The 17,964-nt window shown below is 32.8% G+C and overlaps 2 protein-coding genes across 4 annotated transcripts; both read right to left on the reverse strand.

The window, feature by feature from the left end:
- Positions 1-716: 716 nt before the first annotated feature.
- Positions 717-4,136, reverse strand: LOC112703041 (serine/threonine-protein kinase RHS3-like). The gene is made up of 4 exons (XM_029287975.2): positions 3,996-4,136; positions 3,261-3,333; positions 2,311-3,104; positions 717-1,652 (listed from the first exon to the last, which is right to left on the reverse strand). Exons 2-4 carry the CDS (start codon positions 3,276-3,278, stop codon positions 761-763), a joined length of 1,704 nt encoding a protein of 567 aa, XP_029143808.2. The 5' UTR covers positions 3,279-3,333; positions 3,996-4,136; the 3' UTR covers positions 717-760.
- Positions 4,137-6,729: 2,593 nt separating this feature from the next.
- LOC112703042 (mediator of RNA polymerase II transcription subunit 22a) lies at positions 6,730-11,197 on the reverse strand. Of its 3 annotated transcripts, none has more exons than XM_025754345.3 (5): positions 10,697-11,197; positions 8,788-8,989; positions 8,301-8,490; positions 7,654-7,719; positions 6,730-7,268 (listed from the first exon to the last, which is right to left on the reverse strand). In XM_025754345.3, the coding sequence occupies exons 3-5, from the start codon at positions 8,469-8,471 to the stop codon at positions 7,029-7,031; spliced, it is 477 nt and encodes a 158-aa protein (XP_025610130.1). In that variant the 5' UTR covers positions 8,472-8,490; positions 8,788-8,989; positions 10,697-11,197; the 3' UTR covers positions 6,730-7,028. The 3 variants fall into 3 exon arrangements, with proteins under 3 accessions (XP_025610130.1, XP_025610132.1, XP_025610133.1); XM_025754347.3 differs by having other exon boundaries at positions 8,896-8,989; positions 10,697-11,150; XM_025754348.3 differs by lacking the exon at positions 8,788-8,989 and having other exon boundaries at positions 10,697-11,150.
- Between the last annotated feature and the right edge of the window lie 6,767 nt (positions 11,198-17,964).

Below are 17,964 nucleotides of genomic sequence, written 5' to 3' on the forward strand. Positions count from 1 at the left end.
GCAGCTTCATGCAATTTAGTGAACTTACAACTACGATTACTTCCTCTATCTCTCACGAGCCTTGTGCTTTAGCAATAAACCGCTTCTGATTTGGCTAGCCAGTAACCTCCAACTTTTCTGATTGCTTCAATTTTCTTTTTTTTTTGAGTAAATGTTAGCGACTGATTTGGGAGTTTATTTTTAATACATAAGAGACAAAGAGAGAGGATGTCTCGAATATTATCCCCAAATCAACCATAACGGGATACAAGTGAAAACCTTAATTGGAAAATGTATCTCAAACTATCCCAAGACCAAGAGATTATCTCAACAAACGATCAAATAATGGGATTATTTAATACTAATTCTCAACTACTGAGCTCCAACTAACGCACTATCTAACCCTTATTAATGGTAACTAATTCATATAATAATGGGATTCTAAGAGACCCATACTCTCAAGAATGATCTCATGTATTGCAATCTTTACATTGTTAAGTATTCAAGCTATAGACAGTTGAAACTTGAAACAGATACTCAGGTTTTTTCATACAATATTAATCTTTTAGGGACACTTATTATAATATTAAAGATTCAGAAAATAAAAGAAACTCAACTAGGGCGAAAGATTTTTAAAAAAAAAAAAATCAATTTACATGAATTTGTGTACAGTTGTTTGCTTGAGAGATGTCTTTAATTTTAGTTTAGGGGTAAGAGGAGGACATTTTGTACAGAACTTTTAACAAAGAGGTAAATTTATATCCGAGTAGGATTGTTACTGCTAAAAATACTCAAAATCTACATATGAAGAATCAGTAGCACTGTTGTTCTTTTTATTACTAGCAACATTATCTGCCACCTTCTTCTCAGATGCCGGTGCCGGTGCTGGTGGTGGTGTGTCTTTGCTAGCATACTTTGAGAAGTCAATAGGGTCTGGTATATGAGGAGGCACGGCACTTCTAACTAGAGCCCAGTTCACTCCCTCAAAAAATGGGTGCTGCTTTATCTCTGTGGCACCCCTTTTATATGCAATTCTGTTCTGAGGTTCCTTCACCAACAATCCTTTTATAAGGTCTCGAGCCACCTGACTAACCTGTGGATTTTCCGGGAACCTCAATGGCTGGCCAACAACATTGTAAAGTGTGGCCTTATATCCTTGGCCTTTAAAAGGGGTTGTTCCATGCAACAGCTCATACAAGAATATCCCAAAAGTCCACCAATCTACTGCACTACCATGACCTTCTCCTTTGATAATCTCAGGTGCTAGATATTCATGGGTCCCTACAAATGACATCGAGCGCACATTGGTCGGCTCTGCCATCAGTTCAGGCAGGCGGTTTCCACCGACCAATAGGCCGAAATCTGATTTTGCCTTCCTGTTCTTCTTTGAAGGCAAAATGCGTGGGAAGAAGGTTGATGTTGCACTACTTTGTGATGCTTGTTCATCACCTACTGTGCTGCCAGAGTCGCCGCTACTACTACCATTGTTTGCGTGCGCAGATGAAGACTTGACAAGTGTAGGATTGACCGAACAGCGAAGTGATAAGTCGAAATCCGAGAGCATGATATGGCCTTCATCTCTGACTAAAAGATTTTCTGGCTTTAAATCTCTATATACAATGCCAAGCATGTGCAGATACTCAAGAGCTAACAGAACCTCTGAAGCATAAAACCTATATAACAAGAATGAAATTTGAACGTAGAATTCTTAGTTGGTTTACAAAAGTGATAAAATTATGGGTAAATGGTACATAAATATCAATCATTGACTTATTGTCAATGGAAAATAGCTTTAAATATGTTTCTTTAAAGAAATTTAATTACAAATGATCCAGTTCAATTTAGATAAGCAAATGTAAGGGCAACCATAGTTGATCAAATTGTATCAAGTTGCAGTTTATTAGGAATTCTTTGCAGAAACTTGGAAAAGCGGTAAGTAGAGGAAGTGCAGAATTCAGATTCCAATGAGATTCCTATGATAAACAATTTTATATGGAAATATGGGAACCCCTATTTCATATGATAAATGACAAACAAATGAAGTAAATTTAATTTATTGCTAATTATATTGACTGGTTCTAAGCATAGTTACATGAATTCACCAAGTAGCGCACCACGTACTAATTGGCGCATAACGCGTACTAGTTCATTTGCCTACTGAGATGTTATATGTATATTTTTTATATAAATATTTTACCAATTTTCGTACTGGAATGTTCCATGTAACTATGGTTTAAATAGCTTTTGAGCACGAACTAAATGTGCTCTAGGAATATGCAAGAATTTCTTATGGAAAAAGAAAAGGTAAAAATGACATAGTAGGTCACTAACCTTGCAGCCTCTTCAGTGAAACACTTGTTAGGTTGCTTCTGTCTAAGAGAATGGAGATCACCTCCACTACAGAACTCCATGACCAAACAGTATAATTTATCTGTTTCGAAATAAGAATATAATGTGGGCAAGAAGGGGTGATCTAGAAGTCCAAGAATCTCTCTCTCTGTCTGTGCTCTCAGAAGCTTGTTTCTGCTAATAAGTGCAGCCTTGTCCATTACTTTCATGGCAAAGTAGGTCTTACTTCCTTTAAGTTCCGCGAGATATACGCTTCCGATATCTCCATAACCAATACGCTTGAGAAGCCTGAAATTGCTAAGATTTAGAGGGCCTGCCTTGGTAGCCAAGTTAATTGCTTCCCATCTACAATCGCCACCGGTATGTGGTCTGAGGGGTGTGCTGGTGCTCTCTAAACTATTGCTGCGCGAGCTAGAGTTGCTCGATGCACCTTGGTACACTCCCCTCGAAGAAGTCGCAGGCGGCCGCCCTGGTGAGGTAACTGCAACATCATAAATTGAGTTTGTCTTGGCGCGTGGACTATGGCGTTGAGTGCCGGGTTCAGCAACATTTTTTGTTATTGATGCTAATCTTTGAGGTCTAGATTTACTTTTCGCATTGTTTTTAGAAACCTCTTCCATATGTGCAGCTTCGGTTGTTGAATTGTTGGTTGCACTGCCATCTTTTGCTGCTTGATTCACCCTTATAATAGGATGAGTTGGTGAATTGTTTCTTGAATTTTCAGAACTATGACCACCAGGATCTGACTTAAGAAGCTCTCCTAAGTTATGCTTCCTCTGCCAGTGATGAATGAAACACAAGTTTTAGCTCAGTCCTTTACAATCATAGATAAGTTTTCCCACAAAATGGTTACCGAAGCATGCATTCATCTTAGATTTTTCTTCAGAAACCATGCATATATGAATAAATACATAGTATGATTTAACTCTTACCCCAGGTGAGTCAGGCATATTGATAGGCTTTGATGCAATAATAAGCAACACAATAACACCCCTCGAGGAATATCTGCCAAAACCACATGAAAATAAGTTTCCGAAGAGGACAACGTGACATGCTTAAAGAAAAAAAAAATGGGGATTGTTATGGGGCCTAAAATTTGGTATTTAACTTGCCAAAAAAAAAATTAAAAATCAATATTTAATTTAAAAAGTATAAAACAACAAAATTTTAAATATTTGATGTTTTTTTTTTTAAAAAAAAAAACAAGTTTAGTAAGTTCTCCACCAAAATAAAAGGCATTATAGAATTGGTCAAGAAAAATTAACATGGTATAATGAGCCAATTATTTTAACAGAAGAAAATACTTGTAGGTCGTGCCATATATAAGAAACCAAGTCTAAAAGCATTCATTTCTCGCTTATTGCCCTAAATTAAAAAGAAAGTACATTTATGCTTAATCGTAAATTTTGGTTTAGTTTTATTTTATTTCTTCTTGAGAGTATGTGACAAAATCAGTGAAGAAAACAAAGCTCGAGTGTTGAACATGCATGACCCCGTAATGCAAACGTTGTGAGCACAAAAGAAGGAAAATCCAAATTCATGGTATCCACGTCATGGAACTTGATGAAGACAAATATGGTCAAAGTCAGAATAATGCACATATAATACAATAATCATTGTTAAAAACCAAAGAAATATTATTGAATCAATGAACAAGAGAAGATTACCCTTTAGGAAAATAAGATTTCAGGGAATTGAGTACACAATCCTGAAAGTCAGAAATGGCATGAATGCTGATAACTCCTCAGGGTATCTGAGAGTTATCAAGAACTAAAGGTAATAGCATTTTTACCCAGCATGGTTAACGGAAATATAACAACTTTTCCTTTGAAAAAGGGGAACAAAAAAGAGAGAAGAAATGTATGGGAGAACAAAAAACAAGATTTTTTTGGTCGTTATTAGGAAGAAAATGACATGTGGGAATTGGAAATGAGCTGGTTCTTAATTGGGACCATCACAAAAACACTAAGATATAATGAGAGGAAATTGTGGAACAAAAGGGTAGAAGATAGAAACTGCATAACCACAATTAGGAATAGACCATCTTAGTTAGTTATATATAGAAAGATTAAATGGCAAAACAAAACTATGGAGATTATTATTCCAATGTGATCATATTAAAAGAAGAAAATGCTCTCACATGAAAGAAGAGAAATGGTCTCACAACTATGAAGCCGAAATGATAGGCGTCATATTCTCATATGAAAAATGGAAAATGGTGGTTTAACTGCTTTCCCTATCCTCTCTGCCCACTCCAGCACTGTCCTTAAAATTGACATTTTTTTTAACATTTTATAATCAGGTTATGTCTGTCACCACCATTGCTTAACTTCCACCTAAGAAAATAATTTAGTAACTCCATTAAATATAAAATGGAGTTTCACTTATACCGTCTAATAGTTTTGTAAGCTATGAGATTTTATCAATCTAATTCACATTATATTATCTTTATGATAAAGACATTAAACATCAATAGATATGTAATATAATATTTCGTATTTATTTGGGAAGTTTTAAAACTATATTTTAAGTTAAAATAAATTGGGATGATAAATTATCACAATGCTTTCGAATTTTACGAAAGTTTATATTGATCCATATGGAGAAATGATTCAATTTATTAATTGGATATTTTTTAACATACAAAATTTTTCGATAGTATAAATTACTAAGACTTAAACTTTTAGTGTAAGCTAATCCCTTACCACAAATATATTTTTTACCTATAATTAATATTCTTTGTACTAACTTTGACTAAATTCTTAAAGCTAATTCCATTTTAGTTCTTTAAATCTAAAATTCATTATATTCATTTTTGAGATTCTGTTTTGTGTGTCAAATTGATATTTAGACCCTTTTTAGCTTTGAGTCAGCGAACAAAGTATTGAGTTGGCTTTGACTTAGTACGTTGGACATTTGTTTTGGCTTTTCAAGGCAAAAACGAAAAGATAAAGAAGAGTTTATATAATATGCAGACCATTTTATCTTTTATGATTCTCCAAAACGACCTCAATTTCGTCTTGTTCAAGAGACAAAACAAATGATATTCGTGACAAGTCAGAGTTAATTTAGTATTTCATTCGTTGACTCAACGCTAAAAAAGGTTCAGAGACTAATATAGTGTTTGGGAACCAATATAATGAATTTTGAATATGAATGATTAAAATGGTAAAAGATGTGAATTTCAAGAGCTACTATGGAAATTTAGTTACTAAATTTCATGAAAAGAAAAGAAAAGGGGAGGGGCATGGTAGGCTTATAGCGTAATCAAGAAAGAATACGGTTAACAAAAAAAAATGTGACCCAAAAATTTAGTTGTGACAAAATGAATACGAAGAAATGGCTACTGAGATATGATAATCAAGAATAGTAAATGAGTTATTCTATTATTTTTATATTTGAATTTGAAGTTTAAATAGTAAAAGATTATACTTTGCTAAATAATTGAGAAAAAAAATCGTTAAGAAATGTTATTGAAAGGTGTTTTGGTGTTTTAAAAAGATGGTTTCAAATTTTAAAGCAAATGTCAAACTATCATATTCGACAAAGACAAATTTTTACTCCATGTTGTTCTATATATAATTATTTTTATTATTTTTTTGCTAAATAATACCTTTTTATTATAAATGTAGCTAATTATTTTAAGATAGTAATTTATTACATATTTGATATTATATAAAAAGTTAATTGTTAACTAAAATTATAATTAAATACAAATATAATTTTAAATTCTAAAATATTAAAAATATATTTTGAAAATAGACCGACCAAACATATTTTTATTATTTTCAATGTTTGGAAATGAATTCTCTTTTCACAAATCAATTGCATTTTCTAAAATGTAAAAAATTAAAAATAAAAATTATTTTCAAAAAATAAAAACAAAAACAAAAATAAAAAATATTTTTTCAAACCAATAAACCCCTAATTGCTTTCTGAACTTGGAAAAGAAACAATATATTAAAGAATATAACGTGAGAAGCTAAATTGAATAAACAAGACTGCCTTAAAAGCAGTGTATTTACCATAAAAGAAACATAACACATCTTAAAAAAAAAATACTTACAAATTCATTAACCATACACACATTTTAACTCAACTTTAAATGAGAATGCTTAACAAGCCAAACCATTTGAAAAATCAAAAGCCTCCTCTCTTATCTGCAAAAATACATTGCAAAGCTACCAAATATGATAAAAAGCATAAAATTTGCCTCAATCTTTGATATGTACCTTTTAAACAATTATCTAAATATTGTAAAAGAATTCGAAGAAGATTCAATAACCACTGATCACTAATAAAACATTATGTATTTATTCATAATTTTTAAAAGACCAGAAATTATAGTTTACTCAAAATAAAAAAGATAAAGTCCTATAACATAATCAACAAATAATACCGTAAAAAACAAACAAATAAGCATTGCTCTTACCCGTAATTTCAAGCTACATTTAAACCATCCATAGAATCCGTTGCACTTAAAATATGCTAGGCTATATTCCATCCAACTTTCTCAGTAATGGAATATCTAGCTTGCATAATTCCTAGTCCTAAATTACATTCATCCATATTCAGAACTTAGAACCGGGTTAAAAAAAAGAATCAATTATATACAGTCAAAGAGTTTTCATCAAAGTATCAGGTGCAAAGCATTGATATATATATATATATATATATATATATATATATATATAAAAACACTATGGTTTAAGGTTTTGAATATTCTTCTGCGCAGAAGAAGAATAATGAGTTTCAAGTTCCTTAAGACTTGCAGCAGCTTCCTCTCCAATTCTAGACAATAAACGATCAGTTTTCTCCCCGAGTTCGTTAAATTCAACCCTTCTTTGTTCTACATGGTCATTAAGAGAAGCAAACCCTGAAAAGATAGCTGTTTGCTTCAGCTCCGAGACCAACTTAAGTAACGAATCAGCTGCCTGAACCTGCGATATTGACCAATACAAATGGGAAATAAAAATCCGAGAAAAGATCTTAATAACCTTCAGAATCCAGCAAAAGCTTCTCAAATTGACCATGCTAAGCATGCCAAAAGCACACAAATTATAAATCAACTCTATATGCAAGCATTTATTAAATTACGTCCTATTGATTTCAGATAACTGATTGCAGAATGAAATTTCCAGTATACTCAAACAAATCCATTAGTCACTCCAAAATCAGTTAAGATAATGATGATGAGTGGTACTTTGCATGGTAAGCCGCACAACTTTGATCTCTAAAACCTAAAATGATAATAGTTAATAGACATGTAGTCTTTGCAGGCATGCTTGCATAAAGGCAAAAGAATCATTAGAACTGCATTCTTACCATCCTAGCAGCACGCATCTCCATCATAAAAGATTCTTGTGAATTTCTAACAGGTGGATCATTAACCTGCAAGAATACATTGTGCACGTAAACATTGGCATGACATGAAATTACAGAAGTTTCAAATAAAGGATTGCTGTTTGGTGTTAAAATGCAACGCGAAATACAACTCTCAATCAAATGGGGATGAAATACACAAAGTGCTCAATGATCATCTTTAGATTTGGCTTAAAACTAAACACACAAATCACAAAATATGTTTCAGATTAATCAGATATCATTCACCATAAGGTGACAAATGTTCTTCTTTAGTTCCATGTGAATGTACAACAAAAATATCAATCTGGAAGATTCAAATACAAAAAATACTTGGATAACATCATGTATTAAAATGGTAGCAAAAAATATTGTGCCAAAATGGTACTTAGAATGTAATCAATTTACATAGACCAGAACTGGGGAAAGCAAGATTCCCTATCTTAACATGAATTATGGTATCAGATTTCATCTTGTTTTTCATATGAAAATTTACAATCAAAATGACAGTTACACAAAATCAATTTCAACATAAATACTTATGATATGATATGTAACTGACAATGACAATCACATGCCATATAAAAATGCAGCATGGAATTAAAACATACCCTGGCAACATTGACAAGGTGGCTGAAATTGTCCACAATATTGGCAATGTCACCTTCCACCCTCTGCAGCAATGTCTTCTGCTTCTGAGCAGCAGCTGCAGCAGCCGCTGCAGTAGGCCCGCTTCCACCAACCCCCAACCCTCCTCCACCTACTGGACCTCCTTTATTCATTTTGTTTATTCACTCTGACCTGCACACACCTCCAAGAGTTAGTTAAGCATGAAGAATAAAAAATTCAGAAGCCTTGAATTTGTTCCGTTTCTAAGTGGCAATGTGCTATGTTGCATGGATACTAGTATGGTACGGTACATGTATGAGATAAACAAATTTATACGCAGGGATTTATAATATATATTATACTATAATAATATTATATTTAAAACTGAAATTCACACAATAAAAGAATAAAACACACCATTTTATCTTGAAAAAATTTCAGCAGTACCTCTGAAAATAAATAAAGAAAACAACAGAAACAAACATTTACCAGCAACTATGATATTGATATGATAAAAAAGAAATGGAACTTGCAACACCAACAGCAAAACTGCAGTGAGATTTGCAGCAACAGAGTTGATGAAACAAGAACAGTAACTGAATAATTCAGACGACGAGGAGAATCAATAATCTGAGATGTGTGGGCACTGGTGTTGTTGTGAACCCACCACCAATCACCGCCAGCCTTGAAGCTGATAGAAGAGGAAGTGAAGGGTCAAATGAAAAATGAAAAATGTGCCAAGTGGTTAAGGGAAACAACAGTAAATGACCTAAATAGCTAAGCAGTAAGAAGCACCAAATTGGTAGAGGGTATAAATGAAAAGAGATTGATAACTAAATCATTAACACAGCAGCATCAACCATATGAAATCAGTATACTTGTAACATAACAGCAACAACAATGAATTAAGATACCAAATCAAGAATGTCATAAGCAATAACATAGCAACAGCTGGAACAACAAATTAAATTAACAGAAGTGCAGAACTACAGAAGCAACAGGAGCAAAAAATTGCAGAAACATTTGAAGGAAAGGACGACAGCAGAAAAAAATTCACAGCGAAGGAGCAAAAATTATTAGAGAAGCAAAAAAAATTAAAGAAGCAACTAACAAAGCAGGAAAGAAATAAAATAAAAAACAAACAGAAGCAAAGAAAGAATATGAACCAGTGAAGGGACAACGCTGGCGGAAGATGGGACGCAACGGCAAAGTAAAGCGATGGCGGCAGAAGGAGAAGAGGAACAGGGAAAAGAAGTGGATAGCAAACAGGGTTCATGCTAACTGAACTTTTTGCTTTTTAAAAATAGAAAAGAAAAGAAAAGAATCGTCCTAGTCATAGTTATCAAAACCGAAGAACTAATCGAACTGGTCAAACTATTGTGTCATTGGTTCAACTGGTGGGTCACCGATTGGACTCGCAGACCCGGTCTCACTTAAATAATCAATTGTCCAGAGATTAATAAAGAAAACACCCTGAAAATTTGAAGTTATAATGCAAAGGCTGAGATTATGATTTCTTTGTTTTTCAAGGAAATATATTGCATTGAAAATAGACTAATATAGTAGCATTCTTTTTTTTTTTTGTGAACATGAACAATCCTCTAGAAAAGCCTAAGTGTGTGGCTGTGACTTGAACCCACTCACAAAGAAACCCATAGAAGAGGGTGGGCGTTGTACAAAATCAACAAATCCAGGCACAAACACACCCGGTCAGAAGCACAGAAATAAGATACAAACAGAAAACAGTCCTTAAAACATAAACAACAAACTAAAACTTACAGATAAGCACATAGCAAAAGAATAAAGGCTACAGGTTAATGTAAACCGAAACACCCTCATGTCCTCCCAGATTCTAGCTTTCTATCAGTTCAATTCCTTTACCAAAAATCCTTCAAAGTTAATACTTCACAATAAGTCCTCTAATTGTAAACCTTCCCATTTTCTCTCTTTTTGAAAAAAAAAAAAAAAAAAAAAAAAAAAAAAAAAAAAAAACTCTTATTTATTATCACAGACCTCCAAATCAAACTATTGCAAAATGATTAATCCACTGAGGAAATTAAAGGGTGCTACACAACACCGGGAGAAAGACCCTTTTATTGAATCTTCATCATTTTTTTTTGGTGACTAAATCTTCATCATTTGATAATCAAGCTAGGAGACAAATTTTATAGTGTTGATGAAAATATCTTCTGCTCTATTATCTCTCCAACTTTAGTATTCAAGCCTCAAAAGGAGAAAGAACAAAGAGAACAACAAATTAAATTAATTAGTTTTACAACAAATACTATTCATCTAAACCTATTACAAATTAAATCAATCAGTTTTACATACAAATACAATTAGCATCAATAAATTAAACAGCAAATAAAAAATTAATAAGAATAAAAAAAACACTCACCTACACTACGCTGCAGAAGCAGAAAGTCAGAAACAAAGTCAGGGACGGTTTTCCAACTTGGGGCCGTTGCAGTGTTCGCGGTTGCAGAGCAGTCCACCGGTGAACGAGAGCAGAGCTTCGAAGAGGAGCCAACACGATGACGATGGAGGAAGCAGAGGCAGAAGAGGCACGAGGCCGAGGCGAAGGCAGAGACAGGCTAGGCACGCCGGAGCCAAGGCAGCGGGGACGACACAGATGGAGAAGGCAGAGGCGAGCAGACACTAGCAGCGTGGGACGAGGCAGAAGAACCGGCTAGGGGAGTGACGAGTGACGTCCACCGTCGTTGGCAGCCGTTGTGTTCGGCGGTGACCGTGCGGAACGCGGTGAGTGAGCGAGAGCGAGTGAATCTGTGATTCTTTGGGAGTGAGCTGAGACCAGAGGTTGGGGATGGTTGGGGCCTTGGGACTTGGGAGAGAGTGAATCTGTTAGGGTTTTTTGGTTTTTTTAGTGAATACTCGTCTCGGGCTCTCTGCTATTGACATATTTTTAGAAGACCTCCGAGACCCATACTTTTCATAAAAAGAAATTATTTCGGCCCTTATTTTTAACCATGTGAGATTGGTTAGCTTTTTTTTGTTAATGATCTTTCTTAAATTAATAGAACAAGTTGTAATTTTGGGCTTTTAGCCCCGTTTAAATATCAAAAACAAAAATATAGAACAACTTAACGTGAAAAAAAAAAAAAAACAAGTTACCGTGATATATTAATTGGCTGATTTGTTTGTTAGTGTCGATTAAGATCAAGGTTGCGAGAACCGAATCGGTCAATGAATCAGTGAAGTGACTAGTTATTGGTTTATTGGTTCGATCGGGATTCAACCGGTTTAATTAAATATTAAATAAAATTATTAAAATTTAATATACAATTTTAAATATTTAAATTTAATAATTTTTAAATCATGCTCAATAAAAATACTAATAGAGATAATTTATTTATAGTATTTAATACAAAATTTCTCTATTTTTTAGAAGTAAATAGTACCAATAAAAATAAAAAAATCCTCTAAACTACATTCTTAACAATTACCTCACTCTATACATTTCCACCATATAACAAGAGTGACTTTATGCCAGTAAGAAAGAACACAATACAATACAATATATAAGGAGATTAACAAAAGAAAAAATATGCAGTTCAATCTAGGAATATGTCTGCAAATGGCATCATTGATTGAATCGGGTGAGGGATTTGCCATGGCTTAATAAGTGGATCCGAATCCAAAATCTAAAAATCCAAATTATAAATTACATACAACAATTAAGAATGACAGTAATCCAAAATCCAAAAGATTATATCAATTCATACGGCATTCAAAATCCAGAATTATATTCAGTAAAATTTAATATAACACAATTAAACTTATATAACAAAAATCAATATAACAAAATTCAAAATCCAAAGTTCCAAAATTGAACTTATATCAAATTCAGAATTACAGCATGATTAATTCATATAATTAACAAAATAAAAAAATTGAAAAGCAAAACTCTGCATCAAGCCATCAATTCATATAATTAACAAAATAAAAATGTTAACTAGCAACATCCTTTTTGTAATTCCAGCGCAACCAAAAGAGCATAAATCAACAAAAGAATAATAGAGTGAAGTTTTAGGCTATGTATTTTGCAACATTGACACGGCAAGCAAGCTTATCAGTTTTCTTATCCGGGATTTCAACTGAAAACTCTTCTTTCAGCATCAAATCAGAGCTAGAACCAGTTGAAGAGTACAAGTATTTTAATTGTATAATGACACATTCATTCCCAACAAAGTACCATCAACAACTCATAATTAGAAGAATTAGAAAAAATCAGCAACCAACAACTCAGAAATCAGAATCAATATAACAAACCAAGATTTTAAGTTTAACTAATTTCACTCAGCAACAAGCCAATAACTAGTAAATTAACTTAGAATTAGAAAAAATAGCACAAAAATAACTCAGAAAATTACCAATAATCAACAAGAGTTAACCCAGAAATCAAAACAAAACAATAATCCAGCCATGTTAATAATGAACAATGAAAAAAATTAACTAAAAAAATAACTAAATAACCCAGAAAAAACAATCGACAATCGACATAATTAAATCCACAAAATAGCAATTAACCCCCCAAAAATGAAACTAAAGAAGCAGTGGAGGGATGGAGCTTACCAACGGTAACAGTGATTGAGCTACGAGAAAGAGAGAGAGAACAGAGACGAAGCAGAAAAACGCCGATGAGAGTGAATGTGCGTGAGCGACAACGATGAGAGAAGTCCACGACGAAGTTGAAGCGCGCCGATGAGAACTATAAGCGATCAAAACTTAACAAAAACAAAAAATCTGCAACTCAGGGCCGACGATGACGACTGGCTTGACTTTTGAGAGGGCCGAGAAGACCTTCGAGAGGGTTGTCATTGTCGGTGGCGACAGTGGCGGGGGCTGGCACGCGTTCTGGAGCTTGAAGGTGGATGCGATAGGGTTTCGTGTTTGAAGAGAGAAGAGAGAACTGAGATCTGAGAACTGAGAAATCTCTGTATATATATATATATATATATATATATATATATATATATATATATATATATATATATATATATATAAAGTAGCGAATCGTGAGACTCAAAAACCCGGTCGGTTCACACGGTTTACCGGTTAATCATCGGTTCATCCGATTTTTCTATCGGTTTTTTACAGGCCGGTTCGTAACATCAATCAGACTGGCTAAATGATCGGTTCTCGATTAACTTAGTCGAACTGATCAGTCTGGTCCGATTTTCAGAACCATAATTAAGATGGATAAATTATTTTGTCACGAGTCTTATTATTTTTTGGGATAATTGTCTCTTATTAGAATTTTTTTCTATTTTTTGTTTCTAGATATTAATAAAAATGACATTACTAATGGTTGATATTAGTTTTATTTATTTGTTACTAGTTATTCTAAAATATTAAAATTTGAATTTTTGATATTATATTTACATGATTAGTTGACATAAATATTCTTATTCATGGTATTTATTTTAGATAAAATATCGTGTCAACTTTTTTATTATTTATTATAAAATAGAATATACACCTTTTCTAATAATGAGTTTATGTTAATTAGTATGATTAGTTTAAATTAAATACATCTAAAATTTAACATATTTCTAATAGTTTAATATTTTAACATCTTTTCTAAACAAAAATTAAAAAATATACTTTTATTCAAATTTTATAAGTACAAAAAATAAAAAATTACTAATATTTTTTAATTTTTACACAATAAATTTAGCTAATGTATATAACAAATAATAAAAAATAAAAAATTTTTTAACAGCTCCTAACAATTATCTTCACAAGACAACGAGGCCCCTAATAAAAAAATTTATCAATTCTAGTTGACACTTAACGAATAAATCAGTAGTTTAACATGTTATATAAGCAAGTTCCGTTTACCCAAAGAGAAAACATTGATTGAGGAACTAATCAGTCTCACAAAAATAAAAGCAAGGACAAAAAAAGTTTCTGTTTTTGTTGGAGACTCGTTGGGCATTTAAGATTTTTTTTCTTTTTTTTTATAAACTAAAAGTCTAAAAAAATGTAATATGTTAGTATTGGGGTTTAAAAAGAAATAAAAATTTGATCAGGTCTGATTTTCAAAAATCAGCCTGGTCACTGGCTTTTCTCTTTTACGAACAATTTCGTTACATATCCAAGTACTTTTATCAACCAAGTCTAACCAAGTTGGTCTAAATTTAACAAAATTACTCGCACAATATATGCGTGAATCACACGCTTCTTTTTTGCGATCCTTCTCCTTTTTCGCGTATTTCCTCCTCATCATTGTTCTTTTATTGTTGCTGCGTTTGATTTTTTATTTTTTCTCCTCCTCTTCATTCTAATGGTTATTGCATCATTTTTTTGTCTAATTTATCTTCTCTTTTTCTTATGTTTTATTTTTGTTAAGGGGTTGAAATAAAAAAAATTATGAGAAGAGGAGGATGGAGAGTTTTAAATTCTGCAGAATTTATCAAAAAAATAGTATCAAAACTTTTTAAAAGTAACATAGAAAATTTCTTAATTTTGATATCAAAATTTTTTAATTGTACTACATATTCTTGTTAAAAGGGTAAAATAAGAATTATGAGAATGTGAAAAAAGAAGAAAAAGAAGTAGAAGAAGAAGAAGAATTTTAAATTGTGTAGAATTCATTAGAAAAATAGCACAAAAACTTTTTAAGCATTGCACGAAGTTTTTTAATTTTAACATAAATTTCTTAACCGTGACACATACAGTAATTTCTTAACTTTCATTTCCAACTAAATATTGTACTTTTCTTATCATTGAACTAATTGAGTGGTATTAAACTCATATATGATAGATTTAGTTATTTCTGTGTCATTTGCAATAAATTGATATATTTTTTTGTTCCAAAACATATTTTTTGTTAGTTGAGTGAGTTAAGATTTTGAACTTGTAATTCTTTAAAGATTTTTTGTGTTTTTATTAAAAATTCTCATGTTATTTTTAACTAAATGATGTGTTTCTATTATCACTGAATTGATTTGATGGTATTAAACTAATATATAAGAAATTTAGATATTTCTGTGTCATTTGTAATAATTTGATGTGTCTTTTAAAATTGAAACACATTTAAGTATATTTTATTGAAAAAAATTTGAGAACCAAAATAATTCAGCCATAATTAGCCAAAAAAATTTTATTTTTACTTCATTTATATAACTTCTTTACATTTTAATTTTTTATCTCACTCTCTTATCACTTAACTTATCACATTATATTCTTAATTATTAGGATGTAACATATCATATATTAATGAGACCTTTTATAATTTGATTTTCGTATATACTATTGCATTAAAGACTAATCATAATAATATACTTTGAATATCATTAATGTTAATTGAGTTTTTTTGTAATCACTAATTTATTTTTTTCTTATTGTTTCTGTAAATCTCGTGAAATTAGCGAATAATTAGTCAATAAATTAAATTTTAATAAGAAAAATTAAAAATATAAATCTAATATTAAAATAGGATAAAGCTCATTAAAATGAAAATTTTGATACCAATTTCAAAAAATTCGGCCCAAAATTGAACCGAACGGGCCAAACCGGACCCGTGGCCCCAACCGTTTCATTTAAATAAAATGAGCTCAGCTCATTCTTCTTCTTCAAAGAAGAACTGTTCAGCATGCAAGGAAAGGGGGGAAAGGGTTCTAAACCCTTGGCATAGCTTCAATCCTCTGTAACTTTAAATCCGGAGCTCCGATTGACGAGCCGTTTGTGGCCACACGTTCTTCTCGGAGTCCTCCTCAATTCTATCCAAAAAGTGATAAGTTTCTCTTCTTTCATTCTCAGTTCTCTGTGCCCTTTCCTACACGAAATTTGTTGAGATTTTGAGTGATCTTGATAATTTTGGTGGTTTAGTTACAATCTAAGATTGGATAATTATTGGATTGTACTCCAATCATTAATGGGTAAGATAAAAAAAATTCTAAATCCTTGTGAGTTATCCAATTTTATGTACTTAGTGCTAATTTAGTGAATTGTGTAAATTAGATTGAAATTATGTTAGAGTGAAGTTTGGATTGGTAAATTGGAGCTTTCGGAACAACTTTGGTGGTTGGATTTTTGGGAGTGGAACTTGTGAGCTTGCATTGCGAGGTTGTCTCGAGTAATACGTGGAAATCGGCCAAGGTATGGTTTAGATTTCACGTATGTAATATATAATGTTCTGTGAAGACTTGGGCTAGTTAGCTTTAAGATAGGCATGAATTTATGAGTATGTAAATTGATTAGTATTCCATGACAAATGTTATGTTTTGGCTTGGTTGTGGATGTTGGAATTTAAATGATGGATTTCCGAAAGATGAATTATTGATGCTTATAAAGTGGGAAACGAAATGAATATGAGTATATTGGAATTAATGATGATGAGTTGATGATATTGTTAATGTATGAGGTTGAAATTTTGTGGCTTGTGCTTGTTGATGGGTTAATGATGTTTTATGGATTGCTATTAAGGAATTGAGGATATAAGTTAATGAATTTTAATGTTTGTAGCTTCTGGTTTGATTTTTGAAAGTGTATGAGTTTCATGGGTTGGTATGAGCATTAATGTGATAGTAGTTGGAGTTAATAAAAAAGGCATGTTATGTTGCAAATGTGCAGGTTTTGTAGGTCATGGTATGTGAATTTGGTAAAAATGGGGGTTTGGTAAAATTTGGTTAAAACTCAATTTTGATGAACTTTGGTAGTCCATAACTTGCTCCTCAAATTTAGGATGAAGATGAGTTTGTTTCAAATTAAAGAAGGTTTTATAAGCTTGAAAATGATATAACATTTGCGGAAAACCGAATTTTGTAGGGAAAGTTATGGACACCGGAAATTTGGTGCTAAAAATTGTACTTTTAATGTAGCAGCAGACTCAGGAAATTCTGGTGTGTGCCTACGCACACTGCTGTGCGCACGCACCCAGCAGAAACAAAAATTTATCTGTGCGTACGCATGCCTCTGTGCGCACGCACACTTGGTGCTTTTCAAAAAGTGTGCGCACGCACACGCCAGGGTATGCTTTCTGCTGGTGGCGCTCGCACAGGTGTGGCGCACGTACATCAAGTAGCTTCTGACTGGTGTGCGCCCGCACGAATCTGTGCGCACGCACACGTTCTGGTTTCTTTCTAAGCTGTGCTCAAGCACACACTCTATTTTCCAACACCTGTGTTTTTATGATTTAAACATAGATTTGAACCCTTAAACCTCTGTTTTTGCCCTTTTAACCTTAGATTTTACTAGTAACCTTAGTAATCAATTGAAGTTAGGGATGTGAGATAACTTGGGAATGAAGAAAAGTGGTAAACAGGATCAATTGTGAGGGAAATGGTGTGAAGCTGAATGAATATACGTCGCTATGGATATAAAGAATGAATATAAGGACATGATGTTGATAAATGATGAGATTTAAGATGATTGTGTATGTCCGAAATGGTCGGAATGGCAAGGTCTGGGTGTAATCCCGTTTGTGTATTAATTTGAAATGTGTTCGGATGGTAAGTTGAGGGTGGAAGTTCCCTCTCTTGTCGTGATATGGATGTGGGGAAGGTGGAAAGGCACTCTCCTTCGTATTGTATCTTCCACGTTCTTCTCCGGTTGCAAGGTGGAAAGGCACACTCCTTCGATGTGGAAAGGCACTTTCCTTCGTGAAACCTCCAGGAGAAGGTGGAAAGGCACTCTTCTTCG

Source organism: Arachis hypogaea, chromosome 7, assembly GCF_003086295.3.
Source record: "Arachis hypogaea cultivar Tifrunner chromosome 7, arahy.Tifrunner.gnm2.J5K5, whole genome shotgun sequence".
NCBI lineage: Eukaryota > Viridiplantae > Streptophyta > Magnoliopsida > Fabales > Fabaceae > Arachis > Arachis hypogaea.